Source organism: Sinocyclocheilus rhinocerous, unplaced genomic scaffold (genome assembly GCF_001515625.1).
Source record: "Sinocyclocheilus rhinocerous isolate Xijiao unplaced genomic scaffold, SAMN03320098_v1.1 scaffold113, whole genome shotgun sequence".
In the NCBI taxonomy this organism is placed as follows: domain Eukaryota; kingdom Metazoa; phylum Chordata; class Actinopteri; order Cypriniformes; family Cyprinidae; genus Sinocyclocheilus; species Sinocyclocheilus rhinocerous.
The window spans coordinates 1314299-1332388 of NW_015646846.1; the positions used below are offsets into that span (position 1 = coordinate 1314299).

An 18090-nucleotide genomic window follows, 5' to 3' on the forward strand; every position below is an offset into this window, starting at 1 on the left:
TAGTTTTTTTTTTAAGAGAGGACTGGAAATGATTTGGAGAGAGATGGAACAACATGTCTTTAAAGCATGCTTACAAGTTCAGGCTAAACTTGTAACCCTTAAAGACCTCATATAATCTCACCTCAGTTGCCTTTGACCAGGTGGCACACTATGTACAAATGTGGACATTGCCTCTATTAAAGAATGACCAACCTTTGAACAAATATACTTGGGTGTGTTTGTGTCAACAGAATGATGCAAAACTCTAAAATCATGTGCAACTCTTGCACACACAAACATGCGTGTAACAACTTCCATTGTTAGTGAGCAGGAATACATGATGCATTATTTTTAACATCAAAACATCACCACAGCTACAAATTAGCATTTCCCCCCACTGTCACAGCTTCTTCTCGTTACTTCTCTTTTCTTCTCTTTGCTGTACGTTTCTTAGTTACTTCCTCTTTCTGAATTCCTAATTCTGAAATTTAAAACAAATCTCATAGGTTTACATTCTTATCATGTTCACATTCAGCTCTCATTGTGCCTGTTTTGCCCACAGATGTGTTTCACTCAGAGAAATGAAGGGAAAGAATGCTGTTGCGCAGTAATTTAGCCGATAAATCCTCAATGAACTATTAAGCCTGTGGGCAACTAAAGATAGTGAAAGATCTATCTCTTTCTGTAAACAAATTATAGATGGCATAAGAGCAGACAACCTTTATTATTTATCATTTTTATTTATACTATAATTATAGAGTAGAATACTTAATCAGTGCTTTTTTCAGTAAAACCCATAGGGAAAAAACAATTCTATTTAAAATATTCAAAAAAAATTGAAAATATATTTTGTTTAAATCTTCATATGTTGAAATATATTATAAAAACACTTAAAGGGGGCAAGAAAATACACTTCCTATCTTAAAATAAATTTTTGAATAAATGTAAAAAAAAATTATATGTTTTGAACAATATATTTTGATTGTAAATATATAAAAATATATACAAGTTCATTTTAACTAACTATACTAAGTAATTATATATATATATTTATATATGTATATTACGTGTGTGTGTGCGTGTGTGTGTGTGGTTGTGTGTGTGTGTGTGCGTGTGTGTGTGTGTGTGTGTGTGTGTGTGTGTGTGTGTGAGACCCTGGAGCACAAAACCAGTCTTAAGTCGCTGGGGTGTATTTGTAACAATAGCCAAAAATACATTGTATGGGTCAAGATTGATTTTTGTGCACCCTCAGATTCCAGATTTTCAAATAGTTGTACCCAAATCTTGTCCAATCCTAACAAACTATACATCAATGGAAAGCTTATTTTTTCAACTTTCATATGATGTATAAATCTCAATTTCAAAATATTGACCCTTATGACTGGTTTTGTGGTCCAAGGTCACACACACATACACACACACACACATATATATATATATATAATGAAAAATTACCTTAATATAGTGTAAAACATTTATATAACACTACATTACATACTTTTTCACTACATTAAGGTAATTTTTTTACCCCACTGGCAAATAGATGTTTTTCTGTTTTAAGCATAAACTTGAATACTTTTTTTCTGTTTTCAGATTTATGCTTAAAATAAGGTTTTATGTGTGCCCTAACCTCTCTGCATGTGTACATACATGTGCTGCAGGACATTCACACCTACAGGAGCTCAGGGGTGAAGCCCCCCCATGGCGAAGGAAACGGTCCGAGGAAAGGCCTCATGCTGGAGGGAGAGGGGCCCGGCAGCTCCCTCAACAATGGAAGTTCTTGGAAGATTCTAGGAAGGTCCTGTGATTTACGATTCATCTTTTTCTTGATAGGCAGCATGAACGGCACTTTACTTCCTTTTCACTTTGAAACACAGAGCAGTTTCTCAAAAAGTGTGTTTCTGTGCGCGCACGTGAGAGCGTGATACCCGTGTGACCCAACCGGTCGAGCGGCATTTTGGCGCCCTTAGAAAATAAAAAGAAATATATTGTGCAAAGCGGCTAACATGTCACCCCAAGCTTTTATCATTCCTTTGTCAGTTTAAAAGCCTTTATGTGAACTAATCTTTCCGACACAATTTGACATACTTCAAATAATCCACATAAATTCCATTAATGTTTAATGACACCCTATCAGCTTCTACGCCTAATTACCCCGGCGCTTCTCTCTCTGTGACTGGACTCTCATTATGCTCTGAAGGCATGAAAAAAGGAGGTTTAACATCCACAAAAGAAAGAACCTTCTTATGCCAAGGAAAGTGGATACACAGTGACCTTTAACCTTTGGGGGATTAGGCTTCATTAGGGTGTGACCCTAAAACCTCTGTTCACCCGTGTGCTCTTCTCTCTGGGATTAGAGATCTTTGACCAAAATGTCCATGGGCATTTAAAATTATCGTAAAGTTATCGATGTGTTGTGTGTGTGTTTCTACTTTGATTGTAAAGAAAGTCACAAATAGTGATGTCAAACAATTTAGCTTCACCATAAACATCATTCATATGATACTTATGGTCTCTTGTCGAGGCTATTTTAATTCCTTTATGATTAGCTAGTCTAGATATGCTGGCTAGTTAGTTCTATAAATCATTATGCACAAAATTTAAAAGTTTTTTTTATTTCATCAATTGTCCCAAAACAAAGCAAAGAAGGACATGGATCTGAGATCTGTTGAGTGTAAATCATTATGTACTTAAATTGGGATTAAGATAAAGCCACTTTGCTTTAAAATTGCAGGGAAGTTTCTGTCAGTTCCTTAAAACCATTCATTGTTGTGACAGTGAGGTTTAGTTGAGTTGATAAGATTAAGTGTTTTAGGCTGTGCTTGAAGCTAAACAACATGAGGGTAAGTATATGATGATATAATTTTCATTTTTGGGTGAGCTATCCTTTAAAGGTTGAAATGCACTACACAACTTTTAAAATTTGAAGAGATTTTAAAACACTAGGCATAATACATTCACCAACTTTATGAATTGTTACAGATGAAAAACTAGGCATTGTATGCTAAAAGCCTGAGGATCACACGCTACCAGACTTTCAAGTCATTTCAAACACCACAAACTCACACAGAAATATGTGCCTCATTGCTAGGAGATGTTCTTATAATCGGCTCAAAATATCAAACATGTTTGATACCCTCTGACTGGATTGAATCATCCAGACTGCTAATATCTGTTCAAAAGTTGCATAGTGTATTCCAAACACAAGTAAACCATTACCATTATTCCCAAGGCTTAACTTAATGGGGTTTGTTGCAAATGGCCTCTTAAAGACACTCTCTGTTGAAAACTCCATTTGAGTGCTGTTTTCTAATGGCGAGAAGATGTTGCTATGGAGTTGACTAACTTTAGCCCTGTGGTTAGTGCGTGTGGTGTGTCTTCATAAATCATGCGCTGAACACACAGATGCATTGATCTGAAACTGTCCTCAAAATACTTTCCCAGCTCCACACATGCATCCAGGACGTTCCCCTTCCCGGCCTCAAACAGATCTCACACCTGTCCTTGTCTACCACTCCGAAAAGCCTCACGTGTCAGTGTAGCGTGTGGATCTCACCGGCTATTTGGCATTTTTGTGCCGAGCCCTTGAGCGCTTCAGTGACTGCTACCTCTCAAAAAGCTATTTTTTCCGAAAACAGCCAGCAGTCATTCATGTCTCAAAATCTAATTTGTGTGTCAATCACTTATATAATTCTGAAAGTGCATCGCTGAAATAACTCCTTGTCGGTTGTGCATGTAAAATGCTTTCATAAATCACATTTTAGCCCTTAAAGGGATAGTTCACCCAAAAATGAAAATTTGATGTTTATCTGCTTACCCCCAGGGCATCCAAGCTGTAGGTGACTTTGTTTCTTCAGTAGAACACAAACGGAGATTTTTAACTCCAGCCGTTGCAGTCTATCAGTCGTATAATGCATGGCAATGGTAACAAAATCTATGAGAGTAAAAAAAACATGCACAGACAAATCCAAATTAAACCCTGCGGCTCGTGACGACACATTGATGTCCTAAGACACGAAACGATCGGTTTGTGCGAGAAACCGAACAGTATTTATATCATATTTTACCTCTAATACACCACTATGTCCAGCTGTCTTTGGTCGCGCACGGCATCCGGTGCGTGAGGTGTGTACGCGCTCTGGCGTAGTTTACGCAAGCGCCGGAAGTGATCTCTCGCGCGTATACATCACTCATTGTTTACACAGTGCACAGTCATTGTAGGTACGACGGCTAATCAAAATGGTACTTACTTGCGCTTATCCAGATTGTTCAAACCGACTTAAAACTAAAAGATTACGTTCTCTCGCGCAAACTCATTCGGGAGTGGTGACTTTCCACGTATTCCCAACTTCTGAGCCTGCTTGCCTGAAGTTATGGTTGATTGCTCTTCAGCTGGATATCAACACAGCCATTAACGTAAACTACGCCAGAGCGCGTACACACCTCACGCACCGGATGCCGTGCGCACGCCCAAAGCAGTTGGACATAGTGTTGTATTAGAGGTAAAATATGATATAAATACTGTTCGGTTTCTCGCACAAACCGATCGTTTCGTGTCTTAGGACATCAATGTGTCGTCACGAGCCGCAGGGTTTAATTTGGATTTGTCTGTGCATGTTTTTTTTACTCTCATAGATTTTGTTACCATTGCCATGCATCATACGACTGAGACTGCAATGGCTGGACTTAAAAATCATAATTTGTGTTCTACTGAAGAAACAAAGTCACCTACATCTTGGATGCCCTGGGGGTAAGCAGATAAACATCAAATTAGTGATTCGGAATAAGACAAAAACGCGGTTTGGAAGATGAATTCATGGTGTACTCGCTCATTATATACATTTAGCAAATTTTGAACACAGAAAAAGGTACATAGTGCTGCTTTAAGTAATACAAGTTCGGCATTTCCAGGTCATTTTGTATGACGTAATGGTTGCATTTTAATATGGTTTGGGAGGATGCTGACGTCTGAGGATTATTGTAATGAATGAATGTCTTTGTGACTTTTATGGTTAATATTCTTTAAAGAGGCTGTTTCAGCTCTAAAATCTGCTTTCATGTCTTAATGACAGTAGGAAGGCAGTGAAACGTCCCAGCGCAAACATGGCTCCCGTCTCTTGTCACCTTCCTGCGAGGGAGCATATGGCCAGAGACACTTTAGTGTGATGAAAGCAAACACAACAGTGTCAATCCACATCAGACCAACAGGCTAAAGCACAAACGCTGATAAAAACACTTTCACACAAGGCACAAAATGCCAAGATTGTCATGCAGTGACAGATGTGTATCTTACAGGCTTGTTGAAAAACGTTTCATTTGGTGTTTTTCAGCAAATACACTCTTAAAAATAAAGATTCCACACTCTAAAAAATGCTGGGTTAAATATGGACAGACCCAGCGATTGGGTTGTTTTCAACCAACAGTTGGGTTAAACGTTTAACCAACCTTCTGGGCAGTAACCCAACCGCTGGGTCAAAACAACCCAATCGCTGGGTTTGTCCATATTTTACCCAGCGCTGGGTTGTATTTAACCCGGCATTTTTTAGAGTGCAAAAAGGGGTTTTCACAGTGATGCATCAGTGAAACATTCTAAAAAGAACCATATTTCTTATTGCAAAGAACCTTTTTCCAATATAAAGAACCTTTTGTGCAACGGAAAAGTTCCTCATGCCGATAATGAACCTTTATTTTTAAGAGTGTATGGTAATTAGTTTATGCATTAAATTATGATTTTTAAGGTGTCATTATTTCCACCTCTTGAACAAACCCAGTATGCAAAAGAAATATACTTTCTCGCAGTCTTCTAAGGATGATTCCTGTGGTCATGTATTTAAGTGGATTGGTGGAAGCACCAGTTTTCAAAGAAAGATGGGTGTGATTGCTAAAGTAAATAGATGTTTATCTCTTTTCTTATCTTTTTCTCTCATTTAGGATCAGACCTGAGGTGATTCCCTGTGTTTTGGGGGGGCTTTGGTTTAAAGATGAGCTTTTGAAACAGTCTGGAATCCTTGTCGGGACGTTTTCTTGCTTCCTACTGAACAGCCTCAGGAGGACACAAGCTTAACATGCGCTGACGTGTGTGTTCAGCCCTCCTACAGATGTTGTCACTTTTGATCTTAGCATTCATAACATTAAGTGTGGGAAATTTAATGGTTGACAATAAAGATTTTAAAAGCACATTTGCTTATTGAAACATTTTTTCTCTGAAATGTGATCTGTTTCAGCCACAGACCCTTAAGAATTATCGAGTTGTATGACTGAAACTAGACTTAAACATGAAACTAACTTGGAGCAGTTTCTTTTTCCAGATCTCGTCTTTTTCGTAATGGTCTCGCTTTGGCCGCTTTAGCACCTCTCCGTCTACAACTTCAGAACGGTTCAGGGGCCAGTTGTCTAGATGACAGCACATTTACATGTTTAAAGACTGAATGCAGAATTCACAATGCAGACAAACTTCGCTTATATTCTTTCCAAAGCATCCATGACCCAACAGGTTTAAGCACAAAAGATGAAAGGAGAGTAAGCAATGGAGGTCTAAAACCCGTTCTGACACATCATTCTGATATGCTGATTTGCTGCTCAAGAAACATTTCTGATTATTATCAATGTTGAAAACAGTTGAGCTGCTTCATATTTTTGTGGAAACGGTTTCATTTTTTCCTGGTGAATAGATAGAAAGTTCAAAATAGCGTTTATTTTAAATGGAAATCTTGTATGCTTTTATCATTGTCACTTTTGATAAATGTTTGCTGAATAAAAGCATGAATTTCTTGATTACAAATGTTTTTTTAAGGCACCATTTATCAAATACAAAAATATTTTTAGATATTTCATTTAACATTACATGAATTATACAACTGTGCTGCTCTTCAAGAGCCAACTAGGGAAGTAGGTAAAATATTTACCCACAGTGCCTCTGGCATCATTTCTGAATACTAGTATGAATTTGACTTTCAAATATTCATTCAGATAATTGTAAATTATGTAACGAGAAAGGAATGAAAGAAATGTAGAGAGAAATGCATTAAACCAAATCAGTTTTTATCAACCACACTTAAGTATATGGTTTATGCTTCATAATTCGGTTCACTATAAAACAAGGTTTAAGCATAAAGGTTCAGTTATGGGTTTCATGTGGGGCAAGTTTGTGCTCAGTGTTTCAATGCGGTAACTCCTACACTTAAGTGTTTTATTGACCCACTGCAATCAGGCCCTTTAGACTTTCAACAAATGTCAACCCTGCCACCCCCTCACCTTGACCCAAATTCCATCACTCAAACATTCCTGCTTTTCTTTAAAGGTTTTATTCTTGTGCAACTCTGTGTGTGCCAGCAATTTCACCTGTCAAGAAACCACACCTTGAAATCTTTAAGTTGATGTTATTCTGATGTGATTTTCTGCATGGTGCCAGTAAAAAAAAAAAAAAAAGATCCAAACATGTCATCTTGCTCATTCTTTATTACTTTATAAAACAAAGTGCAGTTGAAGATGAACAGAACCTCTTTTTTTGCAAATGAACCAAAAAGAAAAAGCCTAAAAATAATTTATGATACATAATTAACAGGTGGTATTTTCATGAAAAAAAAATTGAAGAAACATTTTATACAGTTGCCATTATGAAGGCAATAAAATAGCCAGGTTTCTTCCTGGTAGAGGTAGATAAACATAGAAGTGGGAGGGAACATACAATAACTGACAGAGTAAAGACACGTGGAGTCAAAACAGAGTGAGATTCAAGTATGAATACACTCCAGAACTCCAGAACTCAACAATACAAGCTATGCATGAACATGAATCCAATATAGTTTATCTATCCAGTCTGAACATCAACAAATGCAAACTTTAGTCTATAAAAACGTAATCATCTGCAAATTACATTCAACCCCTTATTTTTAACAACCTTTGGATCCAGCCCAAAATATTACAAGAAACGTATGCCAAGAACCAAAAGGTAGAATGTGTGAGGATCTTCTAGGGTGTTTCTTTTAAGGCTAACTATGCTTTTAACTGATTATTCATCCAACATAGAGTATATGAAACTGCTTCATATTAAGACTCAAGAACTAAATGACTTTAGCACAATGTAAAGTCACAACACTGAGAACGTTCTTTTGCATTGACCATGCATGTTTCCAAACGGGAAAAAAATCCAGAATCTCCCCTTAGAGATATTGAAGTCTTTGCAGTCAGTCACAAGTGTTAACAGTCCTCAAACCAGCAGGGTCCTAGACCACTATCTAGAGACCAAACTGGTGTTTTTTTAGTCCCAGACCCTCACAACCGCTTGAGCCGTTCCAGTCTGGCTTTCAGCTGTTCTTGTCGTTCTCTAAGTTTATCGCTCTTCTGCGTCAGTCTCTGGTTCTCGGTTTCCAGATTTCTGATACTTTCTTTAGCCCGCTTTAAAATTACCACCTTGGACGCCTTGTCGTTATTGGACAGTTCGGGGACGTTGTCCCGTAGACTAAGGAAGCAGTTCTTTAACTCGTTGCGCCTTTGCCTCTCCATCACATTGTGCGACCTCCGTCTCTCTTCTTCGTCCTCCGTGTCCACCCCCTGTCGGGAGGCCAGACTGCGAGAGCGTCCCGCACTCTGCGCGCTTCGGTGGGAGTCTCCAGACCCTCGAGAGCGTTTGAGAGGGGGTGCGGAACAAGGGGAGGGTGGGGGCGGAGGAGAGGCGGGCCGTGGGGCGGCATAGTTGTGCTGTTGTTGGATTTCAAAGTGACAGCGCTTGAGAGCACGCTGCTGCTCACGCCTGCTGTCCTCCAACTGCTGCTGGTGTTGCGAACGCGTCAGCGTGCTCGACCGCCGGACGGTCACAACATCAATCTCCTCCTCTGTGGAGCACAAACATAATGGAACAACAGTTAAAACTGTGTTAGAGCAATCTTAAAATAGTTTCATCTTCCATCATAACAAAATAAATGTCGTTTGTGAATAAAAAGACTCACCAGAATCGCTTGCGGATGATTCTCCTCCAGTGGACAGTGAGCCATAATCAGACGTGGACTCGATCTGCTCCTGGCTGTCCAGCGGTAAGTCTTCGCTCTCCAGAGCCTGACAGGCGAGCGCCACACTGTGGCAGTCCAGCGTAGAGCCGGCGATTTCGGCAAAAATCTCAGTGTCAATATCGGAGAGCAAGGGACCCGTGGAGAGCACCGCTAAGAGTTTATCCTCGTTTGGTTTGTCGGTTTGCCACAGGCAGTCCTCCGAGAGCGGATCCGAATCAGCTGCTGAAGCGCTGCCGGTAAAGTTCCAGTCCAGCTGGAGAAAGTCGCTGTCCTCCATTAAAAGTTCAGATACTAACTCCAACTGATCCACCGTGGATAAACCCTTTGCGAGCCCGGCTTTCATCGGAGGGGACTGGGGCGGCGTGGGGATGGACTGCAAGTCCTTCATGAGACTCAAGCAAAACTCGTCGTCAAACAGCAGCGGCTCGGAGTCGCAAAGCCAATCGTGCGATGGAGAACAAGCCTGCAACATCTTCGCGGAATCTGTCAGAAAAGCGCACGAGAAACGAATCCTTTAATATGAGAGAAAGTGTGCATCCAAAAGTAAAAGTCCACCCGGCTTTCAGCTATCGAGTAAAAGCGGCTTGTTTCTAAACGGCCTGCGAAGTGTTGTTCTTGTGCACTGCCGATTGTAAAGTTTCCCGGCTCGCGCGTTCATTTTTATTCATGTTTACAATGGTGGCTCCGCCCAGGTGGGCGGGGCTGCAGTGATGTCACCGAACAGCTGGAAAGGTCCCGCACGAGAGTTTTGTTCCACGCAAATTTCTCAAATTAAAAAAATTAAGTTAAATCATACATTTGACTTTTTGAAAGCTAATAAACCAAAACGAGCTAAAACGTGTTTATGTTATAAAGGAATTGCAGTAAAACTATTTTTGCCTGACAATGTCATTGATACTACTAGCGTTAATATCTTCAAACGCTTCTTTTCTATATTCCTGTGGCATTGATTAAAGCGATTTTACTGAAACAAGTTTCGCCATGATGAAAAACCGGCTTAAAAAGCAATGTTCATATCTGCAGGAATGATCAAACTGCTAAAATTGTATTATTTAAAAAGAATTAAGCTGATACTCGTGTATATATACACTGCACAAAATGCAGGTAAATTGAAGTGTGAGTGAAAGAATAGACAGTCAATGAAAAGACGTATGCCTTTTATAATTGCGCATTAAACAGCGGATCAAAAGTCCTAGAAGTTATCCACATTAATGCAACTTTCCTACACGCTATAACTAATTTCTTCACGAGTAATGCACTGCAAAAGTAAGCGAGACGTTCACGAAACGTTAGTAATATCATGGTGGAAGCCGGTAGACAGACCACATGCACGAAAGCACACACAAAAAAACTTACCTTTTTTTCCCCCCAAACACTATGGCGAATGAAATGGATGGAAACCGTCGGTCAAACCTAAAATAAATGTTTATAAAATTATTTTAAAAAACGTTGGAAAAACCGCAGATCCTCCTTGCGGCATGTCAGAGCCCACGCAGACAGAAGCTGGCAGTGGGTGTGGCGAGTCGACGAATGGAGACCATTTAATTTTAAAGGGCGATGTACTGCCATAATTCCTCCGCATTAGAAAACTCGCGCCAAAACTCATTCGACAAATGTTGAATGAAAACTCTTATTGTAATTATGCCTAATTATAGTCTGTAGCTTTATATGTAATACAACCCATCACGGAAAAGCGGCTGAATAGCCGTGGAGGAATGAAGGGAATATAGGCCGGACCTAGAGTCCTCGCGGAGCGCTCGTGTCCTCAATGAACCGTACAATACCAAGAAAAAGAAGGGGGGTTGTAGCTCACACACGTGTGTTCACAAATGCCGGGTCTGGTTTGCTATAGCGATAGTGTCTACAAAAAAAAAAAAAAGAGAGAACGAAAGCTGCGATCACGTTGTGCTGTGGTCTGTTTTGGCGGGTAATATATGTAAACAAGGACATACTGTTCTCTAACAGACACTCCTTATATACACAGTTACAATAGATCTCGCGCGACTTAAGGGATAGAAATATGAACTTTAGAGTGACTGTAATGCATGTGAGGAAGATATAGGCGTTGGTTACATAACAAAAGAATCGCATCCGGCTCAACACGTGCAGAGGTTATCCCCTCCTTCTCAGGTGGCGGGAATGATTTATGAGTCTCCCGCGAATTCAACATATGGGCGGAATCCTGCATTCTTTATAACTGCTGGCCTTAGAATGCAACAAAGGGAAAATAGAATTCTCACACGTTCATTGTACAGTTTGATATGCTCTACTTCTTCTTAAACGGTTTAAACTACATTTATTATCCATAATTGGTATGTATGCAGTTGTCTTGACCTCATATTAAAGAGGTAGATTGCCTCATCAGCACTGCTTAAAGAAATGTTGCAATTTTAAAGCCAAAGCACTTACACACTTCCAATGAGGTTTTATTTTGTCTCTTATCAGGACTGTATAAAAAGAGAACATGTCTAGACAGACATACAAAGATAAGCATGCAAAGACCATGTTCATACACTGTCATCTTGTTAACAAGCAAAGGTCACTATCCCTTAGAATGTATTTTATTTTCTTCTGAATGACTGCTTGAAACTTGTTATAATCAATTAAATGTTTACTTTTTTTAAAAATACGCTCATGAGATGTGAGCTACAATAAATTAATTATCATTGATGACAGGTACTCACACACAAGGGGTGTTTCTAAAAGAGATAACTGCTCACTTTTGCTTTTGTGAATGAAAGAATGACAAAGCATAAAAGCAAAAAAATAAATAAAAAATTGTGTTGCAAAAAAATGTTTTGGCTTTATTTCTTTTTGTTTGTGCATTTAAAATATGACCCTTTATATGGCTTTTAGTGTTAGAAGATTGGAAAATGTGTCCATCTTGATTGTGTATATATCACTGGCTAAAGTATTTTATTTTCTTATTTTAAATTTTAAAACAAGTTTGACCTATTTGTACCAAAATGTAAAATAGCATCCTGAATTGGGAATAGAATACTATTCTTACCATAAAAAGATATGGCAGAAATAGGGTAGTAGCCCTAAGCCATTCCAACTTCATTCATTCTTGCTTCTTGTGAATTTTAACCTCGCTGATTCAGCTCAGGATAGCTTGACTCAGGATGGACAGAAGTTTTTCGAACCCAGTTCTACCACAAGGTGTTGAAAGTGAGGTTTACAATGGCATATTGTGGTTTTGCTGTTCCCCCTGATAATATAGTCATCTTCAGCAAGGGCCGCCAGTGCAGGAAGAGAAAGAAGATAACAAGAAAGACACCACCTAACACTGTTCTCTGCAGGCAATCAAGCATTGCAACACAAGCAGCCACAACTTTCCATAGAAGCGTGTGGTGTGTGGGGGGAGGGAACGTGTCGGGGGAGGTTTGCCTGTAAATCGGTGATAGTAACAGTTTTGAACTGTGAAAATGCTGCTCCTCAGGGGTCCTAGAGAACGTCATGCAAGAGAACGTGATGCTCTGGCATATCTGGAGTCACAGACTGTAACTGATACCTCACTGGAAAAGGCCAATTCACCAGAAGCAGATAGAATCCTCTTCCTGTGAGACTGTTACGGAGTTACCTTCATCCTTCTTTAGCCGGTTAACTTCCTCTTTCACATATAAGAGAGTGTGGGAAGCATTTGAACAAGCCTCAAGCACAAAGAAGTGCAAACATTGAACTTACAGAATACTTAGGAAATAAGAGTATAAGTCGATCATTTCACCATCTGGGTCAGAAAGCAGGGTATACGTACTTTTTACTTTCTTTGCTGTTTTTCAGTGCATTGATGCATGAAGAAAAACGGTCATAAATATTACCATAAGAGTGTATACAAATATGCGCTTTACTATACGTTTCAAATACATCAACATTAATTAATGCATTAGGCATGATTAACTACCAGGTAACAATAAGCAAGAATAATTTTTTTTTTGTCATTTACTAATCTTGGTTTATATTTATTTTTCTTAGCTGTTTTTCAGTGCATTAATGCATGGAGAAAAAAATAGTAAAAACATTAATATATAAAAATGTGACCCTGGAGCACAAAACCAGTCTTAAGTCGCTGGGGTATATTTGTAGCAATAGCCAAAAATACATTGTATGGGTCAAAATTATAGATTTTTCTTTTATGTCAAAAATCATTATTATATTAAGTAAAGATCATGTTCCATCAAGATATCTCGCTAATTTCCTACTGTAAATATTTTAAAACTTAATTTTTGATTAGTAATATGCATTGCTAAAAACTTTATTTGAACAACTTTAAAGGCGATTTTCTCAATATTTTGATTTTTTTGCACCCTCAGATTCCAGATTTTCAAATAGTTGTATCTCGGCCAAATATTGTCCTGTCCTAACAAACCATACATCAATGGAAATCTTATTTATTCAGCTTTCAGATAGTGTACAAATCTCAATTTAAAAAAAAATTGACCCTTATGACTGGTTTTGTGGTCCAGGCTCACAAATAGTAGCTATATAAACATGCACTTTACTGTAAGTTTAAATGCATCAACAATTTATTTATTTTTAATCATTTATTTGTCTTGGTTTATATTTATATTTATGCATTTGACAAATGTTTTTATCCAAAGTCACTTACTTTGCTTTTAAGGTATACATTTGATCAGGTCATGCTTTCCCTGGTTAATGTTAATTTACAAAAATACTATAGTGAACATGTTTTCGTATATGTAGAAAAGAACATTAACCAAGATTACTAAATGCTGTAAAAGTATTCTTCATTCATAGCTAATGTTAACTATTATATTAACTTAATATACTACTTTCTATACTATAAAAATAATATTTAATGTTTTGAGGACACAGATTGATTTGATCTCAGATAAGATTTAAACCTAATGATGTTTAGAAAATGATACAACAGGTTGAGTAAAACTGAAAGTGTTCATTGATAAGTTTCAAAGAAGTGGCCACTCTTTACTGTTCCACTATCTGAGTACACACGACAGGTTTCACTTCTGCTTTTGATGCTCTGTCAATTTGACCACATACCACCAACAGTTAAAGACTTTACGGGGCCCCTCAAGTGGGGAGGAATCAGTCAGTACAACAGCTATGAACGTTACTTTTGCAATCCATACTTTTTTGGACATGTTTGAATTGACATTTTCCTTCCTCTTGGAGACTTTGTACTCAAAATGATGTTATGCAATGTGAACAGGTATATGTCAAGCAACAAATCAGTGTGAAGTTGCTGTTTTAAAGCAACAGTGTTGCTTTTAAATTAAATTTAAAAGGAAAACTCTGAAAATTCGTTTATACACTATAAAGTTTTTGAACAGTAAGATTTTTAAAATGTTTTTTAAAGAATTCTCTTCTGCTCACCAAGCCTGCATTTATTTGATTACATGTTTCTTGAGTAGCAAATTAGAATATTAGAATGATTTCTGAAGGATCATGCGACACTGGAGACTGGAGTAATGATGCTGAAAATTCAGTATATATATATGAATTAATTAAAAATACTATTAAAAAAATCTATAATTCTAAATTCATAAGTAAAATTCACATAAAAAAAATTGAAAATTTATTGTGAAAAAAAACACATAGCATATTATGGCTAGTTGTGTAGCTATAATATAGGTGGATAACTACATAAATAATTAAAACTACTTAGTAGTTTGTTTCGAATCATTAACCCTAAATATGAACAATATTGCCTTAGCAACCACAAGTCATCACATCCTGCCAAATATGATGTGGAAAAAATAAATTAAACACAGAATCTCACAGAAATAAATCAGATCTCACAATCAATCATTGATTTGTTTGGAAACACATGAGCGCCAACACGAGTGGTTTCTTGTGCAAACAAACTCACATACACATCCATCCAGTAAGAAGACGATCAGAAGAACAGAAGGAGCTCAGTTTTTGAATGAAAAACTGATGCACACACACACCAATATAAGAAACATCTGTTTTTTTTAGCAGGGAGTCTCCTCATCTGACAGTGTCCTAAGCCCTGAAACATTGTCCCAATCTGAATGTGCGCGGCCGACAGTCGAAACCAAGGTCATCCCTTTCCCACATTAATTCCCTGATAATTATAACATTCTTTCAAGGTTTATCCACATAACCTGACCATTTTTGACCAAATTAAATATTTCAAACAGTACAGATGTCCTAACGTGACCAAAAGGACCAGCAAAGCAGTAAAAACGAGCCTCACATGGCTCCCACGTGAGGGGAACGTACTGGGGATGATCTGTTTTTCAGTCTCTTCCTTGAACTTTACGCCAGTATGTTTTCTAGGAACTCGGGACATAAAGCCGGACTGTGTGGAGGACAAGTGGTGCAGCAAGAGAAAATATGCAGCGGGAGGGAATTCGATTTAAAGCAGAGTGAAATAAGAGAGGTAGAATGAGAGAGGGCATCACCATAGTACCTCCAAATTTAGACTATACTCAGAAAGAGTAGAGTACAACCGACACTGCGAAGCCACCGCAGATGCCAGAGAGGTCCTGTATCAGCAGAACATTGCAAAGCACATCCGTTCCTCCTGGCCATGTAGGGCAAAGAGTTGGCACACATGCCCCTATAGCAGTTGGTGACCACAACTGACCCGCAACCTGACGCCATGCATGCCAGTGAACCTCCATTCACTGTAGGCCTTCTCAGGAACAATGTCTCACTGTCCGCTGTCTTTATATGGTAAACTTGGTGTTGTTCCAAATTCTTCATTCTTAAAATCACAAGACTGTCCATGCTGCATTCAACTTAGTGCATGTTAAAGAAGTTTAAAGGAACAGTTCACCTTTCTGTCATCATTTTGTGGAACACAAACCAAGATATTTATAGCAGTCCAAGCTGCTCTTTAAATCACTTGCTTGAGATGCAAATGTAAAATGAAGTCTTGAAAAATGTAACAAAATTAAGTGAGATTGTACTTTTAAGAATCTGTCATAGGAGTATAAAAACTTCCCTTTTAATACATTTTTCTTGAGCCTATTTGGAGATATTTATTCTTATTTAATTATAAGCTCACTTCAGTTTGATAAATTTCACAGAAAACGTTTATATTTCAGTACATATTGACCTTTTGTGTTCCCTCCAAATTATTCCTTCATAAAACCTGCAGAAACCATAATTTCAGAGAGAAAGTTATTTCATGGCATTAAATGACTTGTTATATAATTTAAACCAATATGGACCAGAGGCTTAAAGCTTCAAAACGGTCCATTTTGAAGCTTTAAAGCTCCTAAACATTTCATTTTGTGTTCCATGGGGAAAAAAATAGTTATACGGGGCGAGAATGATGACAGAATTAAAATTTTGTGGTAAATTATCCCTTATATCTTAATATGGTCCATTTAAATCAGGTTGTTTGAGAAGTAATAATGGAAAAGCAATCATTATTACGTGAAATGTTTGCTTTGATTTTTTTTTTGCTTCTTACAGACATTTTTGGCACATTTTTTTATGAACCTGATGCATTTACATTCATACTGAAAGTTTGCATGTCTTACTCAAAAATTTAAATGGTTAAAATTACAATATACCTGTAAATAACATCAAATTGAAATCTGGTGAAAAAAAAACGGATTCCATAATGGTCAATGTACACTTCAGCACGGATTTGCATTAATTGGATTGCGTCATAATGTCCAGCAGTGTTCACAAGCTCTTCTCATGTTCAGCTCCCTATATGACTTACATAACTGGTTTCACTTCTACCCTAGATTACAACACACAGCTATGCTGACTGATGAGTGAGGCCTTTTAGAACCGGTGTCCTCTATACCTTAGTTTAACTTGGTGTATATATTACATTGGCAGGCGCACTTATTTAAAAAGAAACTTGCAGTCAAATTCACAGGATACACTTTATCTGTGTTCCTTGGAAATACAACTAAATTTAGCATAGCTATCGTCATGCCCTTCCCATACCCATGCTCTAAAACTAGCTATGCCATACGTTTTACATCACATCATTTTTGTACTACGAATAATAAATCATTTCTGCACTATTTCAAGGTCACTAATCAAATATGCAAATTTGACATCGATCATGTGACTCTTTGTACAGATGGTCAGATGTTCTTGCTTCCAATGGAGCACAAGATGTTCTTCAAGATGTTGCTGTCAGACACTACAGAAAAACCATTGCTTTTTTCATGCATCGGACATTTTTGAGATTTTAGACTATTTTGCTTCCATAACATGTCTTTTCTCAGACTAGTGGAAAGAAAATATGCAAAATACACATTTAAATTACACTTCATCTATTTGCTACACTTTATCTATGTAGAAAACCTTATGCATCTCACAGTGCATAAATAAATAAATAAATAAATAAAATACAACGAACCTGACTTTATCCATTGCACTAGAAATGTATGCAAATTGGTGCATATTTAATCAGAGAATGCTTCATTGTGCATATTTAATCATAACATTTCAGAAACCTTGTAATACAAAACAACTTAATATACTCGGATTAAACACCTTGATAAGTTTGGTGGGATCTGTTGTACCCTATTCACCTGTGGTGTCTTGCCTAAAAGCAAAATATAAAAAATTTTTTTTTTTTTTTTTAAAGAATCTGAAATGTCACTCAAGCTGTTATGCTAATAATATAATACAAAATAAAAATCTATATTAAATTAGGAAAGAATGCAAAATTATGGAAGCTTGTATCCACCACAGAATAAAAATTAAAGGTAGTTGTGGCTTTAAAACTCACAATTCTGAGTTTATATCTCACAATTATTTTTCTTTTCTTGCAATTCTGACTTCTTTTTCTCAGAATTGCACAAAATCCTGAGTCGCAAAAAAAAAAAAAAAAAGTCGCAATTACCTTTTTAATTTTTTTATTCTATAGCGGAAAATGCTGAAAATTCAGCTTTGAAATCATATTTTAAAATATATTCAAACAGAAAGTTATTTTACATAGTAAAAATATGTCACAATATTACTTCTTTTGCTGTATTTTGGATAAAATAAATGCAGGCTTGGTGCAGAAGAGAATTCTTTAAAAAACATTAAAAATACTGTTCAACATTTTTTGACTAGTAATGTGTGTGTGTGTGTATATATATATATATACATATATATATATATATATATATAT

General features: G+C 37.3%; 1 protein-coding gene across 2 annotated transcripts; it reads right to left on the reverse strand.

The window, feature by feature from the left end:
• Nucleotides 1-7419: 7419 nt before the first annotated feature.
• LOC107708133 (transcriptional regulator Myc-2-like) lies at nucleotides 7420-10746 on the reverse strand. 2 transcript variants are annotated; one of them, XM_016512287.1, is made up of 3 exons: nucleotides 10344-10746; nucleotides 8928-9470; nucleotides 7420-8813 (listed from the first exon to the last, which is right to left on the reverse strand). In XM_016512287.1, the coding sequence occupies exons 2-3, from the start codon at nucleotides 9457-9459 to the stop codon at nucleotides 8254-8256; spliced, it is 1092 nt and encodes a 363-aa protein (XP_016367773.1). In that variant the 5' UTR covers nucleotides 9460-9470; nucleotides 10344-10746; the 3' UTR covers nucleotides 7420-8253. The 2 variants fall into 2 exon arrangements, with proteins under 2 accessions (XP_016367773.1, XP_016367772.1); XM_016512286.1 differs by lacking the exon at nucleotides 10344-10746 and having other exon boundaries at nucleotides 8928-10045.
• Nucleotides 10747-18090: the final 7344 nt, after the last annotated feature.

Bases quoted from the DNA above. Each gene is read 5' to 3' on its own strand.
- LOC107708133 (XM_016512287.1), bottom strand. From the start codon at position 9,459: ATGTTGCAGGCTTGTTCTCCATCGCACGATTGGCTTTGCGACTCCGAG. The intron at 8,814-8,927 runs GTGAGTCTTTTT...TGTGCTCCACAG, and splicing joins ATCATCCGCAAGCGATTCTG to AGGAGGAGATTGATGTTGTG.